The following is a 21,402-nucleotide window of genomic DNA, read 5'->3' on the forward strand; positions in this document are numbered from 1 at the left end:
CAGTTCAGATACATATTGTATCCAGCTTCTGCTTGCTTTGGTATCCACCAAACCCCCCCCCCCCCAACCCTGCCCCCCACACATCAACCCCTCCCCCTTCCCCTCCGTGCGTCGGTTGAGGTGGGCGGGGTTTGGTGGTAGCGGGGGTGTATAATGTAGCCCGGAAGAGTTAGGGATGCATGGGATTCTGGGTATTTGTTCTGTTGTGTTTATGTTGTGTTACAGTGCGGATGTTCTCCCGAAATGTGTTTGTCATTCTTGTTTGGTGTGGGTTCACAGTGTGGCGAATATTAGTAAGAGTGTTAAAGTTGTTTATATTTCCACCGTCAGTGTAACCTGTATGGCTGTGGACCAAGTACGCCTTGCTGTCACATACGTGTGCAAGCAGAAGCTGCATACAACATGTACCTGGACTGGCACGTTGTCAATGCTGGTTGTAGAGGGCGCTATTATTGTTGCTTGGGTGAAAATCAGCAGACATTCGAGAGAAAAGTGAACTTAAATTTCGGGGATCTCCAGGTAAAATCGGGAGGGTTGGCAAGTATGACGCTGTCAAGCGTTATTCATATAAGACTCGTGGTCCGCACTAACATTACATTTTCATATTAAGATGCGGGCTGCGTGTTTGAAACCCCTGGTTTATACATAGCACAAAGCAAAAAAAAACTTTGTATGCAGTGTTATTTCATTTTACATTTCAAAAGAGTTTTGTGGCTCCCATTGTTTTCTTTAATTTGTGAAACTGGTCAAAATGGCTCTTTGAGTGGTAAAGGTTGCCGACCCCTGGTATAGTCTCTTACGTGAATGAGCTAAATAATATTATTTGATATTTTACAGTAATGTGTTAATAATTTCACACATAAGTCGCTCCTGAGTATAAGTCGCACCCCCGGCCAAACTATGAAAAAAACTGCGACTTATAGTCCGAAAAATAAGGTAGCTAACAGTGAGGCAATGTTTTGATCACTGTTAGCTAGCTAGATAACACAGTGATCCAAACTTGCTCTTCTGTATGTCTGATGTAGTTAATGACAAGGATTGCAACTGCTTTGCTAACAAGGCTTCCAATCAGACAGTAATGTCAATAACGATAGAAACCAGTGCTATTTCAAATTGTGGTCACAATTCTGGGACAGAATCTTGCAGCCATAAAATTAGCAAATTTGTCAAATTACTGAAGTCACTAGTAACTCTTGTTAGTGTTAAAAGACGACATTACACGTGTTACATTTATTAGACAGTACTTTAATAGTCTGGTAACAAATAAATTAAACTTGTTTAGATCAATTAACGCCAAGGTTGTATTTGTGATTTCTAAACGCCAAAATATCTTCAGTATGTCACATTTTAGCAAGTATTATTTTGACAAAACATTTTTCCAGGGGGACAATATTAAAGGAGGGAATCTTTGGTCACCTCACGATTCGATTATGATTATGGCGCTACGACTCAATTACACTTAGACATACTTTAATGTTACACAAGGGAAATTGTTATTATAAATTCTTAATTCTAAATCGGTTATTTATGCATCTATAATATTATACAGTATATTATTATTATATTGCATATAGTTGATACATTGTTAATTATTATATATTCTTAATATATTACATCTAATGAATAATAATTATCATTTGTCTACAAGATTCCTCCTTTGGCTACTGATGTATGCAGTAATGTGTCATTTCCGTTTTTTTTAATGTAGTGCGCGCAGCATGGATATGAAAGACTAAATACGTGAGACCTGTAGTAGCGTGTTAATTGAATATATAAATAAAATACCCTAAAGGCAAGCAGGCAACCTTGATTTAATTGTTGTACTTTTAAAACCACAGAATGTTCAGACACTCTGGCCTCAGTCGCCATAAACCAGCGGCTCAAAGACGTGCGTCGTCTAATGTATGGTATGTATTGTTGTTATTGTCTTTACTGACTTATTAAACTACTTGCCAATGGTCTCTTTTGGTCCGGTTACTCTCTGCTGTAACGTAGTTCTATAAGCCTTCTACTGAAGTGTACAACACATGTATTATTTTTTGATTCACTACTTCACATTCAAGATAGCTTTAGCGCCGCGGCTAGCATAGCTTGTCCTCCCTCCTCCGTGTGTGTCTGCATTAACTCAGTGAACACATCCTGTTAAAAGAATGTTAGCTAATAGTTATCCCATGGTTAGACCTAGAACTAATGTTTAGAGCAGTGTTTTTCAACCTTTTTTGAGCGAAGGCACATTTTAAATATCCGGAGGCACACCACCAGCAGAAATCATTAAAAAACAAAACTCAGTTGACAGTAAAAAGTCGTTGTCACAATTGTTGGATATGACTTTAAACCATAACCAAGCATGCATCACTATAGCTCTTGTCTCAAAGTAGGTGTACTGTCACCACCTGTCACATCACACCCTGACTTATTTTGAGTTTTTTTTATCTTTTCCTGTGTGCAGTGTTTTAGTTCTTGTCTTGTGCTCTTATTTTGGTGGCTTTTTCTCTTTTTTTGGTATTTTCCTGTAGCAGTTTCATGTCTTACTTTACCATACCATACCATACCAACTTTATTTATAAAGCCCTTTAAAAACAACCACAGTTGAAAAACAAAGGGCTGTACACCACAAAGAAATAAAGGCAAAGGACAGACTAAAAAATAAAATTTAAAACAGAAGTAAAATACACATTAAAAAGCAAATACAAAATTACCCTAAGAACAATTTGTTAGATAAAAAGCAGTTAAAAGTTAAAAACAGGTAAAAGTTAAAAACAGTTTAAAGTCTCATGCTGGGTTAAAAGCCAGTGAATAAAAATGGGTTTTAAGAAGGGTCTTAAAAATAGCCAAAGAAGGGGCCTGTCTCACATGGAGTGGGAGATCGTTCCAGAGTTTGGGGCCCGCAACAGAGAAAGCTCTGTCCCCCCTGAGCTTGCGCTTGGATTTGGGTACCTCCAGGATCAGCTGATCAGCTGACCTGAGGGACCGGGTGGGGGCATAAAGGTGGAGCAGCTCAGAGAGGTAAGGTGGGGCAAGACCATGTAAGGATTTAAAAACAAGTAAGATCATTTTAAAATGGACTCTGAAAGACACAGGCAGCCAGTGGAGGGAGGCTAAAACAGGAGTAATGTGCTCTCTTTTTCTTGTGTTTGTTAAAAGTCGGGCAGCTGCATTTTGGACCAGCTGCAGACGTGAGAGGGAGGATTGACTAATTCCAAAATACTTTGAGCGATATGTCAATCAATCAATCAATGTTTATTTATATAGCCCTAAATCACAAGTGTCTCAAAGGGCTGCACAAGCCACAACGACATCCGCGGTACAGAGCCCACATAAGGGCAAGGAAAAACTCACAACCCCAATAGGACGTCCCACATCTACTTTGTTTTAGCAATCAAGAATATTTTGGTTGTTTTTATCCTTCTTTGTGGGGACATTGTTAATTGTCATGTCATGTTCGGGTGTACATTGTGGGCGCCCTCTTTGCTCCACAGTAAGTCTTTGCTGTCGTGCAGCATTCTGTTTTTGTTTACTTAGTAGCCAGTTCGGTTTTTGTTTCGTTCTGCATAGCCTTCCCTGAGCTTCAATGCCTTTTCTTAGGGGCACTCACCTTTTGTTTATTTGTGGGTTAAGCATTAGACACCTTTTTACCTGCACACTGCCTCCCGCTGTTTCCGACATCTACAAAGCAATTAGCTACCTGCTGCCACCTACTGATATGAAAGAGTATTACACGGTTACTCTGCCGGGCTCTAGACAGCACCGACACTCAACAACAACACATAATTTGCAGACTATAATTACTGGTTTGCCAAAAATATTTTTAACCCAAATAGGTGAAATTAGATAATCTCCCACGGCACACCAGACTGTATGTCACGACACACTAGTGTGCCGCGGCACAGTGGTTGAAAAACACTGGTTAAGAGAACATTAGCATTAATGCCGCATTTCAGAACCGTCTGTATTACTTTATTTATTAACATACGTAATTCATCAATATTTGGACATTTGTTATCGATTCATGAATCGCCCACGTTCTAATCGTGATTCATAGGATAATCGATCATTTTTCCCACCTCTAGACAGTATACTGTGTATAAAGGAAATGTGGACACACTTTAGAGTAGTCAGTGTACAGCTTGTAAAGCAGTACAGATGTACAATCCACTAAAAAGAGTCAACACACCCGTTATTGTCTAAATGTCTAACAAGACGGGCTGCGGCTATCGATTATTTTCGTTACAGATTAATCTATTGATTATGTATATAATTAGGTAAAACACACTTTATAGCCATCCATCCATCCATCTTCTTCCGCTTATCCGAGGTCGGGTCGCGGGGGCAGCAGCCTAAGCAGGGAAGCCCAGACTTCCCTCTCCCCAGTCACTTCGTCCAGCTCTTCCCGGGGGATCCCGAGGCGTTCCCAGACCAGCCGGGAGACATAGTCTTCCCAACGTGTCCTGGGTCTTCCCCGTGGCCTCCTTTATAGCCTTAATAGGTATTTTAGGGAAAATATTTTTCTGCCTACCATAATCTCCATTCTTTTTTAATACATGCATACCATGAAAAAAGTATACAAAATATACATATGTGTTATTTCATAAAATATTTTCAAAATTAAATTAAATATCCGCTCTTTGCTGCCACATCCAGTTCGTGTCCATGCACTAAATTAGTCAGATTTCTCAAATAGTTTGGCTCTAAATAAGCCTCCTACAACCCATGGAAACACCTTAATCCGATAGTGTTCGTTTTTTGAAAAGACAGACTAACACACCTGGATTATGCAATTGGAAACCAGATTTCTTGAGGGGGTGTGTGTGGCCGAAAATGACCCTTCGTATCGTGTATGCACCAGTCTCAACGCGCGGGATACAACCCCGAAGCAGATACCAATCCATAAAAACATAGCAACAATTGTAATGAAGAGGAAACTGTTTATTTGCTTCACAAATTAAAAGAACAAAACATTATGAAGTGCATCGATGGAATGAAAAATAAAGATTTATTTAAGAAGGTAGCTAAGAAAATGTAAAATGCCGTCTTAATTCAGAATCCAGAACGAAATACGAATGAGATGAAAGATAATGAAGCAGGTATTTTAAAGGTGAATAATAAAGCATACACAAACCTCTTCACGCTGCATTTGTGTAAACTAACTGATTCACTTTCCGCACAACAGGCAAGATAATCCAGAACAATAGACACCTTCCTCTGGAACACTATCAGTCGGGGCACGAACAGTCTTTACCTTCGGATTTAAAACTCCTTCCATCAATCCACAGAGCCTTTTGAATAAACTTTGAGACATTCAAAAGTTTTGTTTCCAGAATTTTTGCCCAAAAATGTATTTGAAAAAACTCTTCTGCCGCTTTTCTTTGCATCCAACCCAATACATTCTTGGTAGTAGCGTCATGACTGTAGTGCAATCCAAAATAATTTCTTGATGATGTCTGCTAATTAACATCAGCATAGCCATTAGAGACGTAATATTTGTAATCTGTCCCAATATTACAGCGGATATCAGTGAAAACAAGTTGCAAGGATCCGCAAATTCGAGTGTGACGTCATAGGTCAACCGGTAAAGTATTTCAGTTATCCGTGCTAAAATTAAATAAGCGCTCCCAAGTGTACGGGAGGCACATAGCATATGACCAAAAGTCGCATTTGAGAGTGTACATGGACTTCACACGTGGGTGGGAAAATAAAAAAATAAAAACTACTGTATTTTTCGGAGTATAAGTCGCTCCGGAGTATAAATCGCATTTTTTGGGGAAATTTATTTGATAAAACCCAACACCAAGAATAGACATTTGAAAGGCAATTTAAAATAAATAAAGAATAGTGAACAACAGGCTGAATAAGTGTACGTTATATGACGCATAAATAACCAACTGAGAACGTGCCTGGTATGTTAACGTAACATATTATGGTAAGAGTCATTCAAATAACTATAACATATAGAACATGCTATACGTTTACCAAACAATCTGTCACTCCTAATCGCTAAATCCCATGAAATCTTATACGTCTAATCTCTTACGTGAATGAGCTAAACAATATTATTTGATATTTTACGGTAATGTGTTAATAATTTCACACATAAGTCGCTCCTATGAAAAAAACTGCGACTTATAGTCCGAAAAATACGGTATTTGAGAAATCAGACTAATTTGGTGCATGGAAACGTAGTGACTAATCATGGCACCCACACACCACCGCTCTCGTGTGCGTATATCAGACCTGGGCAAATTAAGGCCCGGGGGCCGCATGCGGCCCGTTGAGCTTTTCAATCTGGCCCGCCGGACATTCCCAAATAATTTTTTTAAATCTTTAAGATGGAAAGTGTTGCTGCCATTATGATGTGCAGTGATGTTTTCTAATGACCGTAAGTCTTCAACTATACAAAGCATTTCAATGGTTGGAATCTGCGCTTTGGGATGATATGCCAGTTACTATGGTAATCTAATTAGTTACAATGGTAATCTAATTAGTTACTATGGTCATCTAATTAGTTACTATGGTAATCTATGTCACAGCAGCTCAGACGAGGCACCAAGCAGTGTGGGTGGGAAGCGAGATTTTCACAACAAAGTTCTAAAGCTTAGTGATATATCAGATATATCATATTGTCGGTGGGTTTATTTTGTACCCTTCGCGTTCATATTTCACTGTAAGTTGCATTTTTGTTGCGTTTCACTTGATTGTAAAATATGTCGATCAAAAGGGGGTGTGACGTTCATATTTTGTCAATATTCAGTGTTTTATCGTTCATAGAAAAATGTAAAATTCCATTACGTTTTTTAATGCGGTCATAACGTTTTTAGCATTCAATCAGACATTATTGTGAGGTTTTGTATTAGTGTTCCTAAAAATAGATATACCGGCCCTCAGACACATTGTTTTCTCTAAATGTGGCCCCCGAGTCAAAATAATTGCCCAGGCCTGGCGTATATTGTGGCAGCCATGTAGAAACTATGTCCGCATTTTTTAATTTCCGGGCACTCCACGCTGTCCGGTTTTTCTCAATTTTAATAGTTACACTCATTAAAAGATTAATCGAAGCAACAGTTAATAAATCTAAGATTTTTCTAATCAAATAATCAATTAGTCAATTACTCGGTGCAGCCCTACTGGAAACTAAATTGATTAGCGAGATAATTGTGTCTTGCCAACAGTCAAGCATGTTGTTGGGTTGCATGAGTGCCGTCGTGGAGCTGCGGTTCATTGAAGGAAACATGAATTTTATAGTATTGTTACTCCAGATGATATAACAAAAATGCTTACTGGAAAGTGAATGGCGCTGTGAGACATTATTTGTAGCACCCTTAATTCCATCAGGGTGCTTACTGTCAAGTCATATTAAAACTTTGCCCTATCAAGCTTATTTAGCAATAAAACCCAAAATGCAACAACATTTATCAGCATTCTGTGTTTGATAAAAAACCCAGAATAATTTGTCACTCATGTTAGTGCTGCCTCACTGTCTTGACTTAGGCCGTCTGTCACTTTGAAAACTCCACACTCATTAATGTACTCACACATGCAAATAAGAATCTGTCAAGTTGCACACTGCGGAAAAACCTTATCTAATTAAGAAATCTTGACAGCTTCGTGCGCATTAAAGCGCAGCGATTATCCGCAGCCGCGCAAGTTTTGAGACTTAATTTTTGAGACTTAATTTTTGAGACTTAATTTTTGTTGTGCTCGCCTTGAAAAGTGAAACCGTGTGAGACGGCAGAGGCAGACAGGAAGTCAGGCATGAAGTTAAAGAGTTCACGGAGCAGCAACAGAAGCCTGGCAAGCGGGAGCAAAGAGGCTGGGCTAAAAAGGAGGAAGGGAAAACATGCAGAGAGGAAGGAGGAGGGAGGGATGAATGAGGTGGCTTCCAATGATATCTTGTACTGGAGGAGGAAATGACAGGAGGGGAAGCAGTGGGAGTCTTGACTAATGTCAAAGCAGGATAACAGAAAGGAGGATAAATGAGTCTGCTGATTAACCAGCTCTTCTCCATCATCCAAATATATTATTTATCTTGTCATTCCCATCCGCCTAATGACTACGCCTATTATGTAAAGCTGTGAATCACACAAAACATCATGTTTCTAATCACCATGTCAGATTAATAGATTTACAAAACTAAGTCACTCTTGTCCAGGCACCAAAACCCAAGAGAGCACAGCAGCTACTCAGATGCTTTTTAAATTTGATTTAACGTTTGTACTTTCTCATTAATTAGATCCTAGGCCAACAATTGGTTTCTCAACGATGAAGCGAATGCTACATGCTAGTGGCTAACGGGTACTGGTAAAAGCCACCTGGTCAAATGGATAACTTCCGAGCATGTGTATTTAAATGACATCTGCTTCGGCTCTAGTGGTTATGCTGATTCGTCGTACGACAGTGCATGACAATATGTAGGCTCCTTAGTAGCTCCTTCAGCAACAGACTCTTACATCCTCAGTGCAGGAAGGTGCACGACAGTACTGCCATACCATACTTTATAACACACCATCGTAAATACAGTGATACAGTGGTACCTCGGGTTAGGAGTGCCCCAGCTTACGGATTTTCCGGATACAAGCGATTTTCTCGTCTAATTGCTTGCATTCTGTCACGTTACTTCTTCTCGGAAGAGAAAACCAGTGGAGGTCAACAAAGCCAACATGGCAGTTGTACAGCAAACAGCACGCAAACTCAAAAAGAGGCTTAAAGTTTCCTTAAAAAGGCAGATACTGTATGAGCAAAACAATCCAATTATGCAATGGAAAAGATCCCTATACTTTGTCAAAAAAAGATTTGTCGAGTGATATCAAGGATTATACGTCGGTCGCATTCCCAGACATATCAAACTATCGTGTGCTCCAGACGCCATTCTACACAACAAAACAAATGAAAACATATAAAAGCACGGAGGCCTAAAACTTCTTTGTGTGTGGCGGGATCAAGGGAATTGAGATCAAGACTCTCCCGGATAAATATGGATCGTTTTTTCTCAGGTAACGTTGCATTTCATGATTTAACTTTGCGTCAACAGCCATGTTTGTTGTTGCTATTGCACGCGCCGTTTACAAGTATGTGTGATTTGTTTATTTAAAGGCCTACTGAAACCCACTACTACCGACCACGCAGTCTGATAGTTTATATATCAATGATGAAATCTTAACATTGCAACACATGCCAATACGGGCGTTTTAGTCATTCCCAGCTGAATATCAGGTCCCATCCGCCTCTCACAGCATCTTCCCTATCTGAATCGCTTCCACTGCCCTCTAATCCTTCACTCTCACTTTCCTCATCCACAAATCTTTCATCCTCGCTCAAATTAATGGGGTAATCGTCACTTTCTCGGTCCGAATCGCTCTCGCTGCTGGTGGCCATGATTGTAAACAATGTGCAGATGTGAGGAGCTCCACAACCTGTGACGTCACGCTACTTCCGGTACAGGCAAGGCTTTTTTATCAGCGACCAAAAGTTGCGAACTTTATCGTCGATGTTCTCTACTAAATCATTTCAGCAAAAATATGGCAATATCGCGAAATGATCAAGTATGACACATAGAATGGACCTGCTATCCCCGTTTAAATAAGAAAATCTCATTTTCAGTAGGCCTTTAAACTTGCCGAGTTGGTGCTTTTACGGAACACTCGTAGCAAAAATGTGTCCTAAGAAATACAAATGATATCAAGATAACACTTAAATGGGAAACACTCAACATTAAAAGTATATCAAACAAACCTTTAATGGAGTGGTCACTGCAAACTTTTTGCATTCTTAGACTCTGCTCCCTTGGACTGGAGTATGAGCTGCTTTTTCTTGTTGTTGTTTCGTAAAATCTTGCACTCTTCCGTCTTTTTTGATTACCTCCCGAGAAACCCTGAAGAAACGTTTATCCTTTTTGTGATTTGAACGATTCGTACATCCCAAAACAACACAAGCATATGGCATTTTTTCTTTGAAAATGGCTAAATGGCGCCTAGTAGCCACTGAGAACAGAGCTAGCTTGACCACCACGCATATTTAATGTGCGGGACGTGAGCCGGACGCGACATCAGTAAAATCCAAACAATTGTTATGCTTCAATTAGGCATTAATCGAAATAATGGAAGAAATTACCAACGCAATAGATCAGTGGTTCTCACACTTTTTTCACCAAGCACTACCTCAGAAAAAATTTGGCTCTCCAAATACCACCATGATGACCAAAAAAAATAATATTCAATATGTTTGGCCACTGTAACATTACACACAGTTTGAACAGTAACACTATGTTTGAGTATAGAAATATAAACCACTGTACTTTAATTTAGTGATTCTTTGGTGTACCACTAGATGGTGCCTGCGTACCAAAGTTTGAAAACCACTGCAATAGATGGTAAACAGTGTGCAGGAGCAGAAGTGTTTATGGATCTAGAAAAATCATTTGACACAATTAATTTTAATACCGTAATTAACAAATTAGTACAGTATTGCTTCAGAGGGTTAGTCCTGATATGAGTGAGAAGCTATTTAACTAACAGGAAGCAATACGTGAAGCCAGGCGAATATATGCTAAATATATCTTGTGGCGTACTCCAGGGATCAATACTGTGACCAAATTTGTTCAATCTCTGTATAAATGACATTTGTAAAGTTACAAAGTTACTTAGGCTGCGTTTTGTTCAGGAGAAAACACCAAGGGGCTACCTGTTATAGAAATAGTAACACAACAAATAAACAAATTAAAGAGATGGTTTGACAAAAACAGACCATCTTTGAATCTAAAAAAAAAAATGCTATTTGGTAACAGTGAAAGATAAAGTCAAACACAAATACAACAAGACAGAGTAGACGTTGACAGAGTGAAAGAAACCACATTTTTTGGTGATATAATAGACAATGAAATGAACTGGAAATCTTATATAAAATATACAATATAAGGTAAGAAGAAAATATTGCGCGCAAACGCACTTTCCACCGTGACTATAAATTGTATAATTGGTCTATAACATTTTGATAACTTTACCTCTGCATAATGTTGTAAGTTTATTAACAATACAGGGAACAACACACTGGCCTTTCCTCATCTCCTACCGTGGTTACAAGGAAGAGCTACTTACGGGTCTGTTCATGTCGACATGTGTTGTAGTATTGTGTTACCCTCATTGTTATCGCTTAACAGTGAACATAACTGCCGAGAGACCCAGCATTAATACTTGCACACAGTGACTTCCTCTTCAGTACAAGGTAAACATCAAAATAAAAGGCATGGCAGTAGTAACCTGGATTTTACCACATCAATTAACACATTTAAAAAAAATATTTTGCACATGCACTTGTGGTTGTACTCGTGCTTGTGGTTAAGACATACAATATAACCACAGCTACTGTGTTAAATAAGAGGGAACGAAAGAATAAAAAATACAAAATATGTACAAATGGAGGAAAATTATGTAAACCTTTGTAAGTCCAAAAATTATTTTTTAGCGCCCACTTTCATGTTTCTGGCCAACGTCAAAAGTTTGTTTCAGTTTCGGTTTTGTCGACAACCTATTATGTGGACACAGCCAGTCAGAGGTGTGTTGACTCAGACAGGTGCCAATATAACAGCTACAAGGTTTACATGGATGATCTTGCTATCAAAGTCAAGCAGACATTTGGTGGCACTCAAATGCAGTGTTGGGTTAGTTACTGAAAACCAGTAACTAGTTACAGTTACTAGTTACTTTATTTCAAAAGTAACTCAGTTACTAACTCAGTTACTTACACCAAAAAGTAATGCGTTACTGTGAAAAGTAACTATTTAGTTACTTCTTTTTTTAAGGCCCCATTTAATGCCCTTTTAGCCTTCATTTCAGTACTGTTATTGCACTGGAGAATAATACAATGTGTTGATCCACTTGACATGCATTTGCATCACTGAACTCTGCTAAGCAATGTGGTCTACATACAACACACAAAGACAAAGATATGTTTCAAAGGGCCAACTTATTTCAGGCTAGAACAAATTGACAAAACTATTTTAAATAGCTGCAACATAACATACATAAGTAACAAACAGCATAATAACAACATGGATGTAAACGAAATACGTACTTTAACTTTATTTTTACATACCAAAGCCTAACCAGGCGTTTTTTCTCTCAAGGAATTCTGAAATAAAATCATGTCTGAAGCCCAGAACACTCTACACATTTCCCCAGTTTTAGTTTAGAGATAAGGAAATATTGGCCTGGCCCACTAGGATCCTTCTTTATGTTTGTGAACTTTATTTTTTATACATTTAGAGTGATGTGATAATCAAACACTCTAGAAGTCTAGAAATAAAGAGTATATTGTCAAGGTTTGTTGGTGACAAACCCCAAGGTGCAGAGATGATGGCAGGCATTGAATGGGAAAACATGATTTAATTAAAATACTCTGGCAAAAAACAAACAAAAGGGAACAAACAAAAGGCGCGCACAAGGCGGAGAACAAACTAAGCTATAAACTAAAATAGCACAAAGGCTAACTGTGGACAAAAAACAAAAACACTTACTGTGACACGAAGGAACTATGACTAAAGCGGCGTGGACAAAAGTAGACGGAGCTACAACGACAAATAGGTAGAAGGTAAGTGACAAGTGACAAGTATAGTAATGACAATGATCCAGCAGTGACTGGAGGGCAGGACAGGTTTAAATAGGCAGCTGGCTGACTGGCACCAGGTGTGGCCACGTGCAAATCAGCCACAGCTGAGGGGACAAAGCACTTAGGGAGACAATCAGGAAATGAAGACAAAATAAAAGCACTGACAGGAACTAAAGACAGGAAACTAAGACAAACGCAGAGGAAAACTAAAACTTGATCAAACTGTCAGGGACAACCCTGACATATATAAGAGAATTGACAGAGTGTGTGTACTATAATTCATAATAACATTGATTTTGATTCAATATTATGTTTTGAGGAATGACAGTTTGAAAGAAAAAAAAACAGCTTTGTTTTATTAGTTAACATTGTAACGTTTTCTAAATTACATTTCACCTTTAAGCTTTTTTATTTCACTTTTGTTATGTTTTTGTTTATTTTAATAGTATTTTTAGAAAGTGCTGTGGGCCTTTAAAACATTAGCTGTGGGCTGCAAATGGCCTCCGGGGCACACTTTTGACACCCCTGCTATAGATAATAAAAAATAAAATCTGATACATCTATCGATAAAAAGCTGAGCCTGGCGACGCATGCGTGTTAACAACTCTCTCGCTCTCTCTGTCTCCGCCCCTCCCTCACGAATGCTGCTGCGCGCACCCCTCCCCTCCCTCCCTTCCCACACTCAGACACACACACAGCGCGGCTCCTCCGTGTGACACAAGAGATTCAGAAGAACGACACCGTAGCGCTGCCACAAAACACACTCAGATCTTCTGTTTCAAGCTAATACTACATAAAAAGTAACGTAAAATAACGCAGTAATGCATCATGTAGTAACGGTAACTGAGTTACTGAATATAAAAAATAACGCGTTAGATTACTAGTTACCGCCGAAACTAACGGCGTTACAGTAACGTGTTACTTTGTAACGCGTTAGTCCCAACACTGCTCAAATGTTATTCACATTTCTATGCTGCTGGGTGAGTGTAATGTTTTAGCGGTTTTACCGGTTGAGGAACAATACTCGTGGCAATGCATGGGCTAAGTGTTAGCTTTCAAACGATGACAAAAAAAAACAAAACGTGTTATCAGTTATTGTGATCTATAAGGCTGATAAGGGAAGCGTCTGATCTCTGCCGAGAGACACCTGGCAGAGAACAGGCATATTTTTTCCCGGTGATTCTCTTCACATTGCGGGCGCGGCTATAAGCAGATTACCTAACGCGTGGTGGCAGACTGCTGGAGGTCATTGGCAAAGTTTCATTTTGTTGAAGGCTGTGTGAGGAGCATAACAAATAAAGATCACTTCTCTTTTCATATTTTATTTACTCATGGGCTGAGCGAATGTCAGGCGCACAAATATTGAACCTGATGCAGACAATGCGGTTGGCGCCGCTCCAATTTGCGTGTGAATGCGGGTTTGTGTAGGAGTGACAGGTAAGTGCGAGTGTCTGCTAGGGTGTGTCGCTTTGTGGTTGGCTTATTTGTGTGTGTGTGTGTGCGTGTCGAGTCACTTGTGGCCTGAGTTAGAGCAGGGAGGAGCAAGGAAGTAAGTAGACTTTCATTTTTAATTGTGCCATTGTTGCCGTGGGTCTAAGCACGTGTCTCACCCGAGAGGCAACGGAAAGCCATTAGGGGACTGAGTGCAGGACATTTAGTCTAAGGTGTGGTCTATTATCAGACACAACAAGCCACAGTGAAGTTTACAATGCATCTGTAAGATTTCACTGAGTTTTTAAATATTTTGCTGTTACAGACCTATTGAAAAATTTCATTATTTTTCCCCCCTTAAAATTCCGCAAACAATACCCAATAATGACAACATTTCTTACAAAAAACCCTAAGAAATCCCGATCTAGTCATCTGTTCCTCAGCTACCGTCAGGTGTAAGGCGGGGTACACCCTGGACTGGTCACATATTATAAACAACCATTCACACTCACATTCATACCAATAGACAATTTAGTGTTTCCAACTAACCGAAACTTAACCCAGTGGTTCTCAATTATTTTTTGTCTTATAGTCAACTTTTGGTAAACCCCGTAGCCTGGATATGATTTGAAAAAATACACACCTGTCTCCAGTATACTCGTATTCATTACAACCTGTTCTTATGACCTGAAGTAACCCCTTCGCTCGGCGCCAGCTGGGTATATTTAGGCTTTCATTGTGGTTATCGACACCACTGACTGAGTGCAGGCAGTCTGGGTGAGTCACAACGTGGTGTCCTGTTGCACTCGTCTGGTATCGAGATGCACAACATAGCGTGCTGAAGGTACAGTGAAGTCAGGGTTTGGTTGCACTGATGGATCGGTTACAGTTTTCTGGGGCAGAGCGGAGGGATACCCTGGTGTTACATTGCAGCGGACTCGCAGTGAGGGGAGGGACTACGGGGTGAAGTGCATTAAGTGCGGGTGCCAGCCCCAGGCCTTGAGCCCAGACGATGGACAATGCCAAGCCATTGTATGTGCCCTATTGACAGTGCGTGGAGTGGCACCCTCCTCTGGGCTCGCTCAATGGGGAGCCCGAGAGCCAGGGGGATCAGCTTAATGGGCCGACAAGAGCTGCTTTGACTGCAGACGCCCGCACAAAGAGCTCTGAACAAGCACAACAACAGCAGCAGGTTAGCAACATACACGAGCAAAGAGGGGAAATGAGAGAGGAGGTTGTGAGGAAACAAATGAAGACAACCAATCCTGCACCTTTGACATGGCAGCAAGGGGCGTGTGCTACTGTGAAATACCACACTGGTGTTAGCGTGTACATTTTGAAGATACAGTCCCAACATTCGTAAAGTATGTTTTAAAGTGGTGGTGGAATTGTTGTTGTTTTTTTAAAATGAAAAGCAGATGAAATCTTACTTTGGCCATCTGTGCCTGGACGCCACTCGATTTCAGAGCTGTAACAGCTTTCTGAGCTGCTGATGGACTGTCAAAGTCCACAAAGCCATAGCCTGTCAAAAACACACAAATATAATAACAGATCACTTCCATATTCTTCTTCATACTTCAAGTATGGTTGCAGCTCAATAGCATCAAGACTGCAGCCAGAGATGCAACAAATCTAAACCAAACATGTTTACTTATTCTGGGCCAGTAAGCCTGTGCTCCTCAGTGGGGATGGGACTCATTAATCACTTACAAATAATTGAACCTAAGAATGTTATAGCTTATGTAGTTAGCATGAGATGAGGTTTTGCTGTCCATTAAGCTACTTCAATGTACCGGTAGGCTAAAAGTCTTAAAGGGCTTAACTTAAAAAAACTAAACTTGAAAAAAGGGGGCAGTGTCTCTCAACCGTGAGTACAGGTTTCACATTTCAGCAACCATTTTTGTTAAAGTATGAGGTCTGTCAGAAAAGTTCCAGGACGTTGATCACATTCTTCGATGTGAGGGACATCGAGTTATTGCCACAGGGCCTGAGGATTAACAGACACATGGACAAAGACAGTTTGCGGTGTTTGTTTCAATAAGCGCGCAAGAAGAGGCGAGACTTGTGGCAGACCATTTTGTGGCTGCTCACAATGCCCAGAGCATCCAAAAGTTCCTGGCTGAGAAGAACATCGGCGTGACGGAGCAACCTACAGTACTTACACGACTTGGCTCTGAGTGGTTGTTTTCTCATATACAAAGCTGAAAATAGTGATGTCACTACACGATCAGTCCATGCATGCGCAAAGACTATGCGACTTCCTGTGCTCGCAATTTTTACGACGGAGCTTCTGCAACGTCATGTGGTGTGACATATCAAGATTTTAGTGAACAATAACATGAACATGCACAAGGTGTAGATTTAGAAAGAAAGCCCTAACGTAATTCCAACAAGTACATTTTTATACATTTTTCAAATTACTGAAATGTACTGAAAATCTAAATCTGTGGCCTAACACAAAAATAAAAATGTTTAATTAACAGTATTGTGAATTGGTGTATTTGATGTAAATAAAGAAGATCTATCACTTTTTTAATGTGTTATATAATACTTTCCTTACGTATTTGGCTGCTAGTGTCACTATTGTCACCATTGTGACATTGTTCTTTATGAGATACTGTAATCTTGACATATGTTTGTTTTGTGTGTAATAATTAATATTATATTGTTATTGAAATAAAAATAAAATAAATAAAAACGTTTGACTGCCATAAAATAAGCCGACAGGAAAATATAATAAAAATGGTAGCAGAAATGTAAGAGACTTTTATGAGATATTGGATTGGATTATCATATTTTAGCTGGACTCCTAAAAAATAGATAGAGTGAGGTTCCCCAAAGAGCAAATTTAGTGCATCAATTACTTTGCATCTGTTTATGTAACTTAGGAGCTGCTGTTTAACAGTCACTAGGCTATGTTCACATTCTTTCAATTCCTTAAAATGACAATCCTCCCTTGACTTGAAGTGTCTGTAATGTGCAAAATGCTGAAACTTGCCAGAAGCTGAGAAAGTAAAGCATCAAAGTAAATGCACTTCGTCAACTCACTCACCTTTACATTTGTTGGTGGTTTTATCCAAGATGGCTTTGGTTGACACAATCTTGCCATACCTTTGAGGAGAACAAAAAAAACATCCTGTCAGTGACAGATGAAAAGGAATCTGCTCCTTCCACATGCGTTGCACACTTCCTCACACTACAAGCACATACCATCAGTCTTTACGTCACAGACAATATGTCTATTCCCACCCTTCCTCATGGAGGAGGATTTTTCTGTTTTTTGACAGATGACAAGTTGTTTGATGTATTTGTGTTTGACACACACATTTCACTAAGACTATGTCAACACAAACATGTATATTTTGAAAAATGCACACTTTTTACACAAACACTGAAGTTTTTAAAAACCCTATCCGGAGTTTTCCGGACGCTTGTGGAGGAAAAGCAGGGCAAAAGGCATAGAAAAATATGCCTCTAAAAACATTTGTGTTCGTGCAGTCATGGCATTAGAGACAGCTTTGCTCGTAGGTATTGTCACCATCAGACTGAACTCTCAAGTGACCTTTTTAAATCCACACAATAGTAATTAGATAGAACAGGTAATTTCTTGGTTCAGGCATTCCCCTGCATGAAATTGATGGTGGCGCACTGCCACGGTAAAACACATGCTGCCACACCTATACACTGAAACATTCATTCAGGTGCCGCTGCAAAGCATAAAAAAAGACACGGCGAAATAGCCAATCGGAGTCGACCTTTTACCGCCCCCTCTTCCGGGTACGCGGAAGTACACAGAATCATAGATTTCCGTTTAATCGGAACTGCGGATGGAATCAATGTTCGCTAAAAACATAATCTAAATGCGGAATGTTGCGTAAATTGTCGTAATGTGACTGAGATGCTGAGAGAAAAAGGGGAAACATATTTACAGTGTACTTGACAAACACTCACGTCCATGCAACTGTGCCAGCCAAGGGGCACAGCCCCTGCAGGCCTTTTCTGTGCTTTCCTCCAGGACACACAGCCACCTCAAACTACCAAACTAACTCTAAAATACAGAGCCAAACATTTCCCAAATGACTTCTAAATGTCAGGGGATGTGTTTATTTTGCAAATATGATGACTACTCGTCGCCATAAAGCTTTGTGAAAAACACCTGCTACTACTGCAGCCAGTTGTGGACACAACCACCGATTAAAAATGCATCATTGGTAAGTTGACGATAACTTCATAACTTCTAGTATTATTGTTGGTCCACGGGTGTTGAAATAACTGATGCATTCTTATTTTACTTGGAAACTACTTTTACATGTAAACTCAAATGTATTGGTACATTCACTATGTTTCTATGCACTAAATTAGTCTGATTTCTCAAATACTTTGTTTTTTTTTGTATTTTAACACCTACATGTGAAGTCCAAGTGTCCATGCGCTCTCTTTAATGCGACTTTTGGTCATATGCCGTGTGCCTCCCGTTTATTTCCTTTAAGCGCAGATAAATGTCTTGCTTTTCTGGTTGACCTGATGTCACACTAGGTATCTCCGGCTCCTTACAAGTTAACAGCCTGGCTTTGCTGTATGTGATGTCCACTGTAATATTGACACAGATTACAAATATGTACGTCTCTAATGGCTATGCTGATGTTAAATAAAATAAAATAAAATAATCTTGGATTGCGCTACGAACATGACCCTACTACCATGAATGTAACAGAGCAGATGCAGGTCCGAAGCAAAGAAAGAAAGGCAGGAACGTTTTTTCAAATACATTTTCGAACGGAGAATCATGGAAACAAAACTTTGGAATGTCTCGGAGCCCATTCATAAGGCTCTGTACATTGATGGAAAGAGTTTTAAATCCGAAGGAAAATAATGTTTGTACCCCGGCCGATACTGTTTAGATAAAGGTTGCTATTGTTCTGGACAAACTCGCCAGTTGTGTAGAATACAGAGTTATTGCGAATCAGTTTGGAATGCACAAATGCAGCTTGAAACATTTTGTGTACTTTTTATTATCTGCCTTTAATATACCTGCTTCATTCTCTTTCATCTCATTCATATTTTGTTCGGGGGTTCGAATTACTAAACTACATTTCCTTAGCTACCTTCTTAAATAAATATTTTTATTTTTATTTTTTAGCCATTGATTCACTTTAAAATGTTCAGTTCTATTAATTTGTAAAGCAAATAAACAGTCCATGGACTGATCCTTGTGGTACTCCACAACTAATATTATGTAAGGCATACTTCCAATTGTTAACTTCCACAAACTGTTTTCTGTCCTTTAAGTAACTTTTGACCCACTCATGAAGCACTATCAAATGCTTTTGAAGGTCTATAAAAATACTTACTAAATATTGTTTTCTATCTATTGCAGTTGAAATTTCTTCTACCAAATCAATTATTGCTGTTGTTGTTGAGTGATTGAGATGAAACCCATATTGACTATTACTTCAAATATATCTATTAATAAATGTATTCAACCTGAAAGCAAACAATTTCTCTAAGATCTTTTACAACTGTGGCAGCAGTGATATTGGTCTGTAATTTGAGTGCTCGTGTTTGTTTCCACCTTTGTAAAGTGGTAAAATGACTTTATAAAATGACTTTGTAAAATGACTTTAGCAATTTTCATACTGCCTGGAAAAATCCCTTTTATGAATGATAAATTACAAATGTATATAAATGGTCCAATAACTAAATATATGATACTCTTTATAAATGTCACATTCATGTCTACATAATCGTTTGATGTCTTATTTGGACACTGCTTCACAGTTTGTAATATTTCAATCTTGTCTACTTTATCAAGAAAAATAGTTTTCATATTATCTATTATAGTTTCTCCAAATTTATTATCAACTTTAATTTTTCGTATTTGTTTAGCCAAGGTAGGGCCGATGTCGAGGAACTATGCTAGCAATTGATCAACGATCACGATCATATAATCGCCCAGCTCTACCTCAAGTTATTTTTTAAATTTTTAATTCAAAGGTCTGTTTACGGTGTATATTTGGCAAACTAAATTGCAACATTCAGGGAGGGCACAATATAGTGTAGCCTGTGTTACATTTTACAATAAGCAGCAACAATTGAAATTACATTAAAGAAAAAGAGCACAGTCTACCAAGTCAAATTCCTTGTGTGTTAAACATACCTGGCCAATAAAGCTGATTCTGATAATATAAGAACCAATATGTTATTATTAATAAATAATAACACATATTTTTTAAATATACATAAAACATTTGTTTAGCCTTTTTAAAGAAAATATATGCATCATTGCAAATCTAAATTCTCATGACGTCATATACAGTATATGATGTCATTGACCACGCTCCTACCGCCGCATATATAATGTCAATTTAGTAGTTAAAAAGGACACAGTATACTGACAAGCATCGTTCATATTTCTCACAATGAAATCATAACATTAAGAAATAAGGAGGCTAAGAAAGAGTGCATCCACACTACAGGATAATAGATTCTCCCTCACTGATGTATTTAGCCAAAACAGGAGGCTTGGTCTTTCCTCTGTTTGGGCGACATGGCGTCTGGGCGGATTGTAACCTGATGCTTCACCCCTCTAGTTGGCCTTCCTTCCCACCACATCCCTCTGGTTTTTTTTCCACCCTCACATGAGAGTGCACCGCTGGGTCTTACACGCCCGCCTCATTTTGGGAGAGGGATGATTTGGATGTGACTCGTGACACCTCAGTGTGGCATGTTTGTGTAATAGTCTCATGGGTCTGTCGCAAGGGGAGGGAATGGCACAAAATCTTGCAATTTGGCCAAAAACAGTAAATTAGCTCCGCTTCTTCATACTCCTTCTCGGACATGTCCAAGTGTTAATCTGTGATGTACTTCAATAAAACGTTAAGCGTGTTGGGAATAAACTGTGCCAAACAACAATAATAAACAATACAGACTTTCTCTAATGTTAGAACACGAAACAAACATGGAGGCATTGCAGCAAGTTTATGTGAATTAGAAATATTTAAAAAAAAAAAAAAAATCATATCACATTTATTGTGACCAAAATATCACAGTTATCATAAATTATCACGGAATTGTCAAATGTGCTCAAAAAAAAACTAATACCTTAAAATATTTTAACAAAGTGTTATTTAAAATAAATAAAAACATGTATAAAAAATTAGCAACACACCTATATAATATACTTTCCTTAGCAGAACAAACATTATAAATATTGTTCTACTATTATTTGAGTTTTAAAATATGTTTTTCTTTATCTGTTTTAATTTGTAAAGGTTTTAGAGTGTTTATTGTTAAAGGCAAAACGCGTGTTGTTTGTAAGACGTTAATGTGTTTTGTATTCCTGATGGATTCCTGAAGCTAGCTAACTAACTACAG

The 21,402-nt window shown here is 38.8% G+C and overlaps 1 protein-coding gene across 5 annotated transcripts in view; it reads right to left on the reverse strand.

Annotated features, from left to right (window-relative positions):
* Positions 1-21,402, reverse strand: part of LOC133650695 (RNA-binding motif, single-stranded-interacting protein 2-like) — a 124,299-nt gene that overhangs the window by 20,149 nt on the left and 82,748 nt on the right. For all 5 annotated transcript variants that reach the window (XM_062048273.1, XM_062048264.1, XM_062048257.1 and 2 more), the window contains exons 3-4: positions 17,081-17,139; positions 15,459-15,550 (exon numbers count right to left, since the gene is read on the reverse strand). In XM_062048273.1, the coding sequence (XP_061904257.1) occupies positions 15,459-15,550; positions 17,081-17,139 (151 nt within the window). The remainder of the gene's footprint in view (positions 1-15,458; positions 15,551-17,080; positions 17,140-21,402) is intronic.

The sequence above is a fragment of the Entelurus aequoreus genome, linkage group LG01 (genome assembly GCF_033978785.1).
Source record: "Entelurus aequoreus isolate RoL-2023_Sb linkage group LG01, RoL_Eaeq_v1.1, whole genome shotgun sequence".
Classification (NCBI taxonomy): Eukaryota; Metazoa; Chordata; class Actinopteri; order Syngnathiformes; family Syngnathidae; genus Entelurus; species Entelurus aequoreus.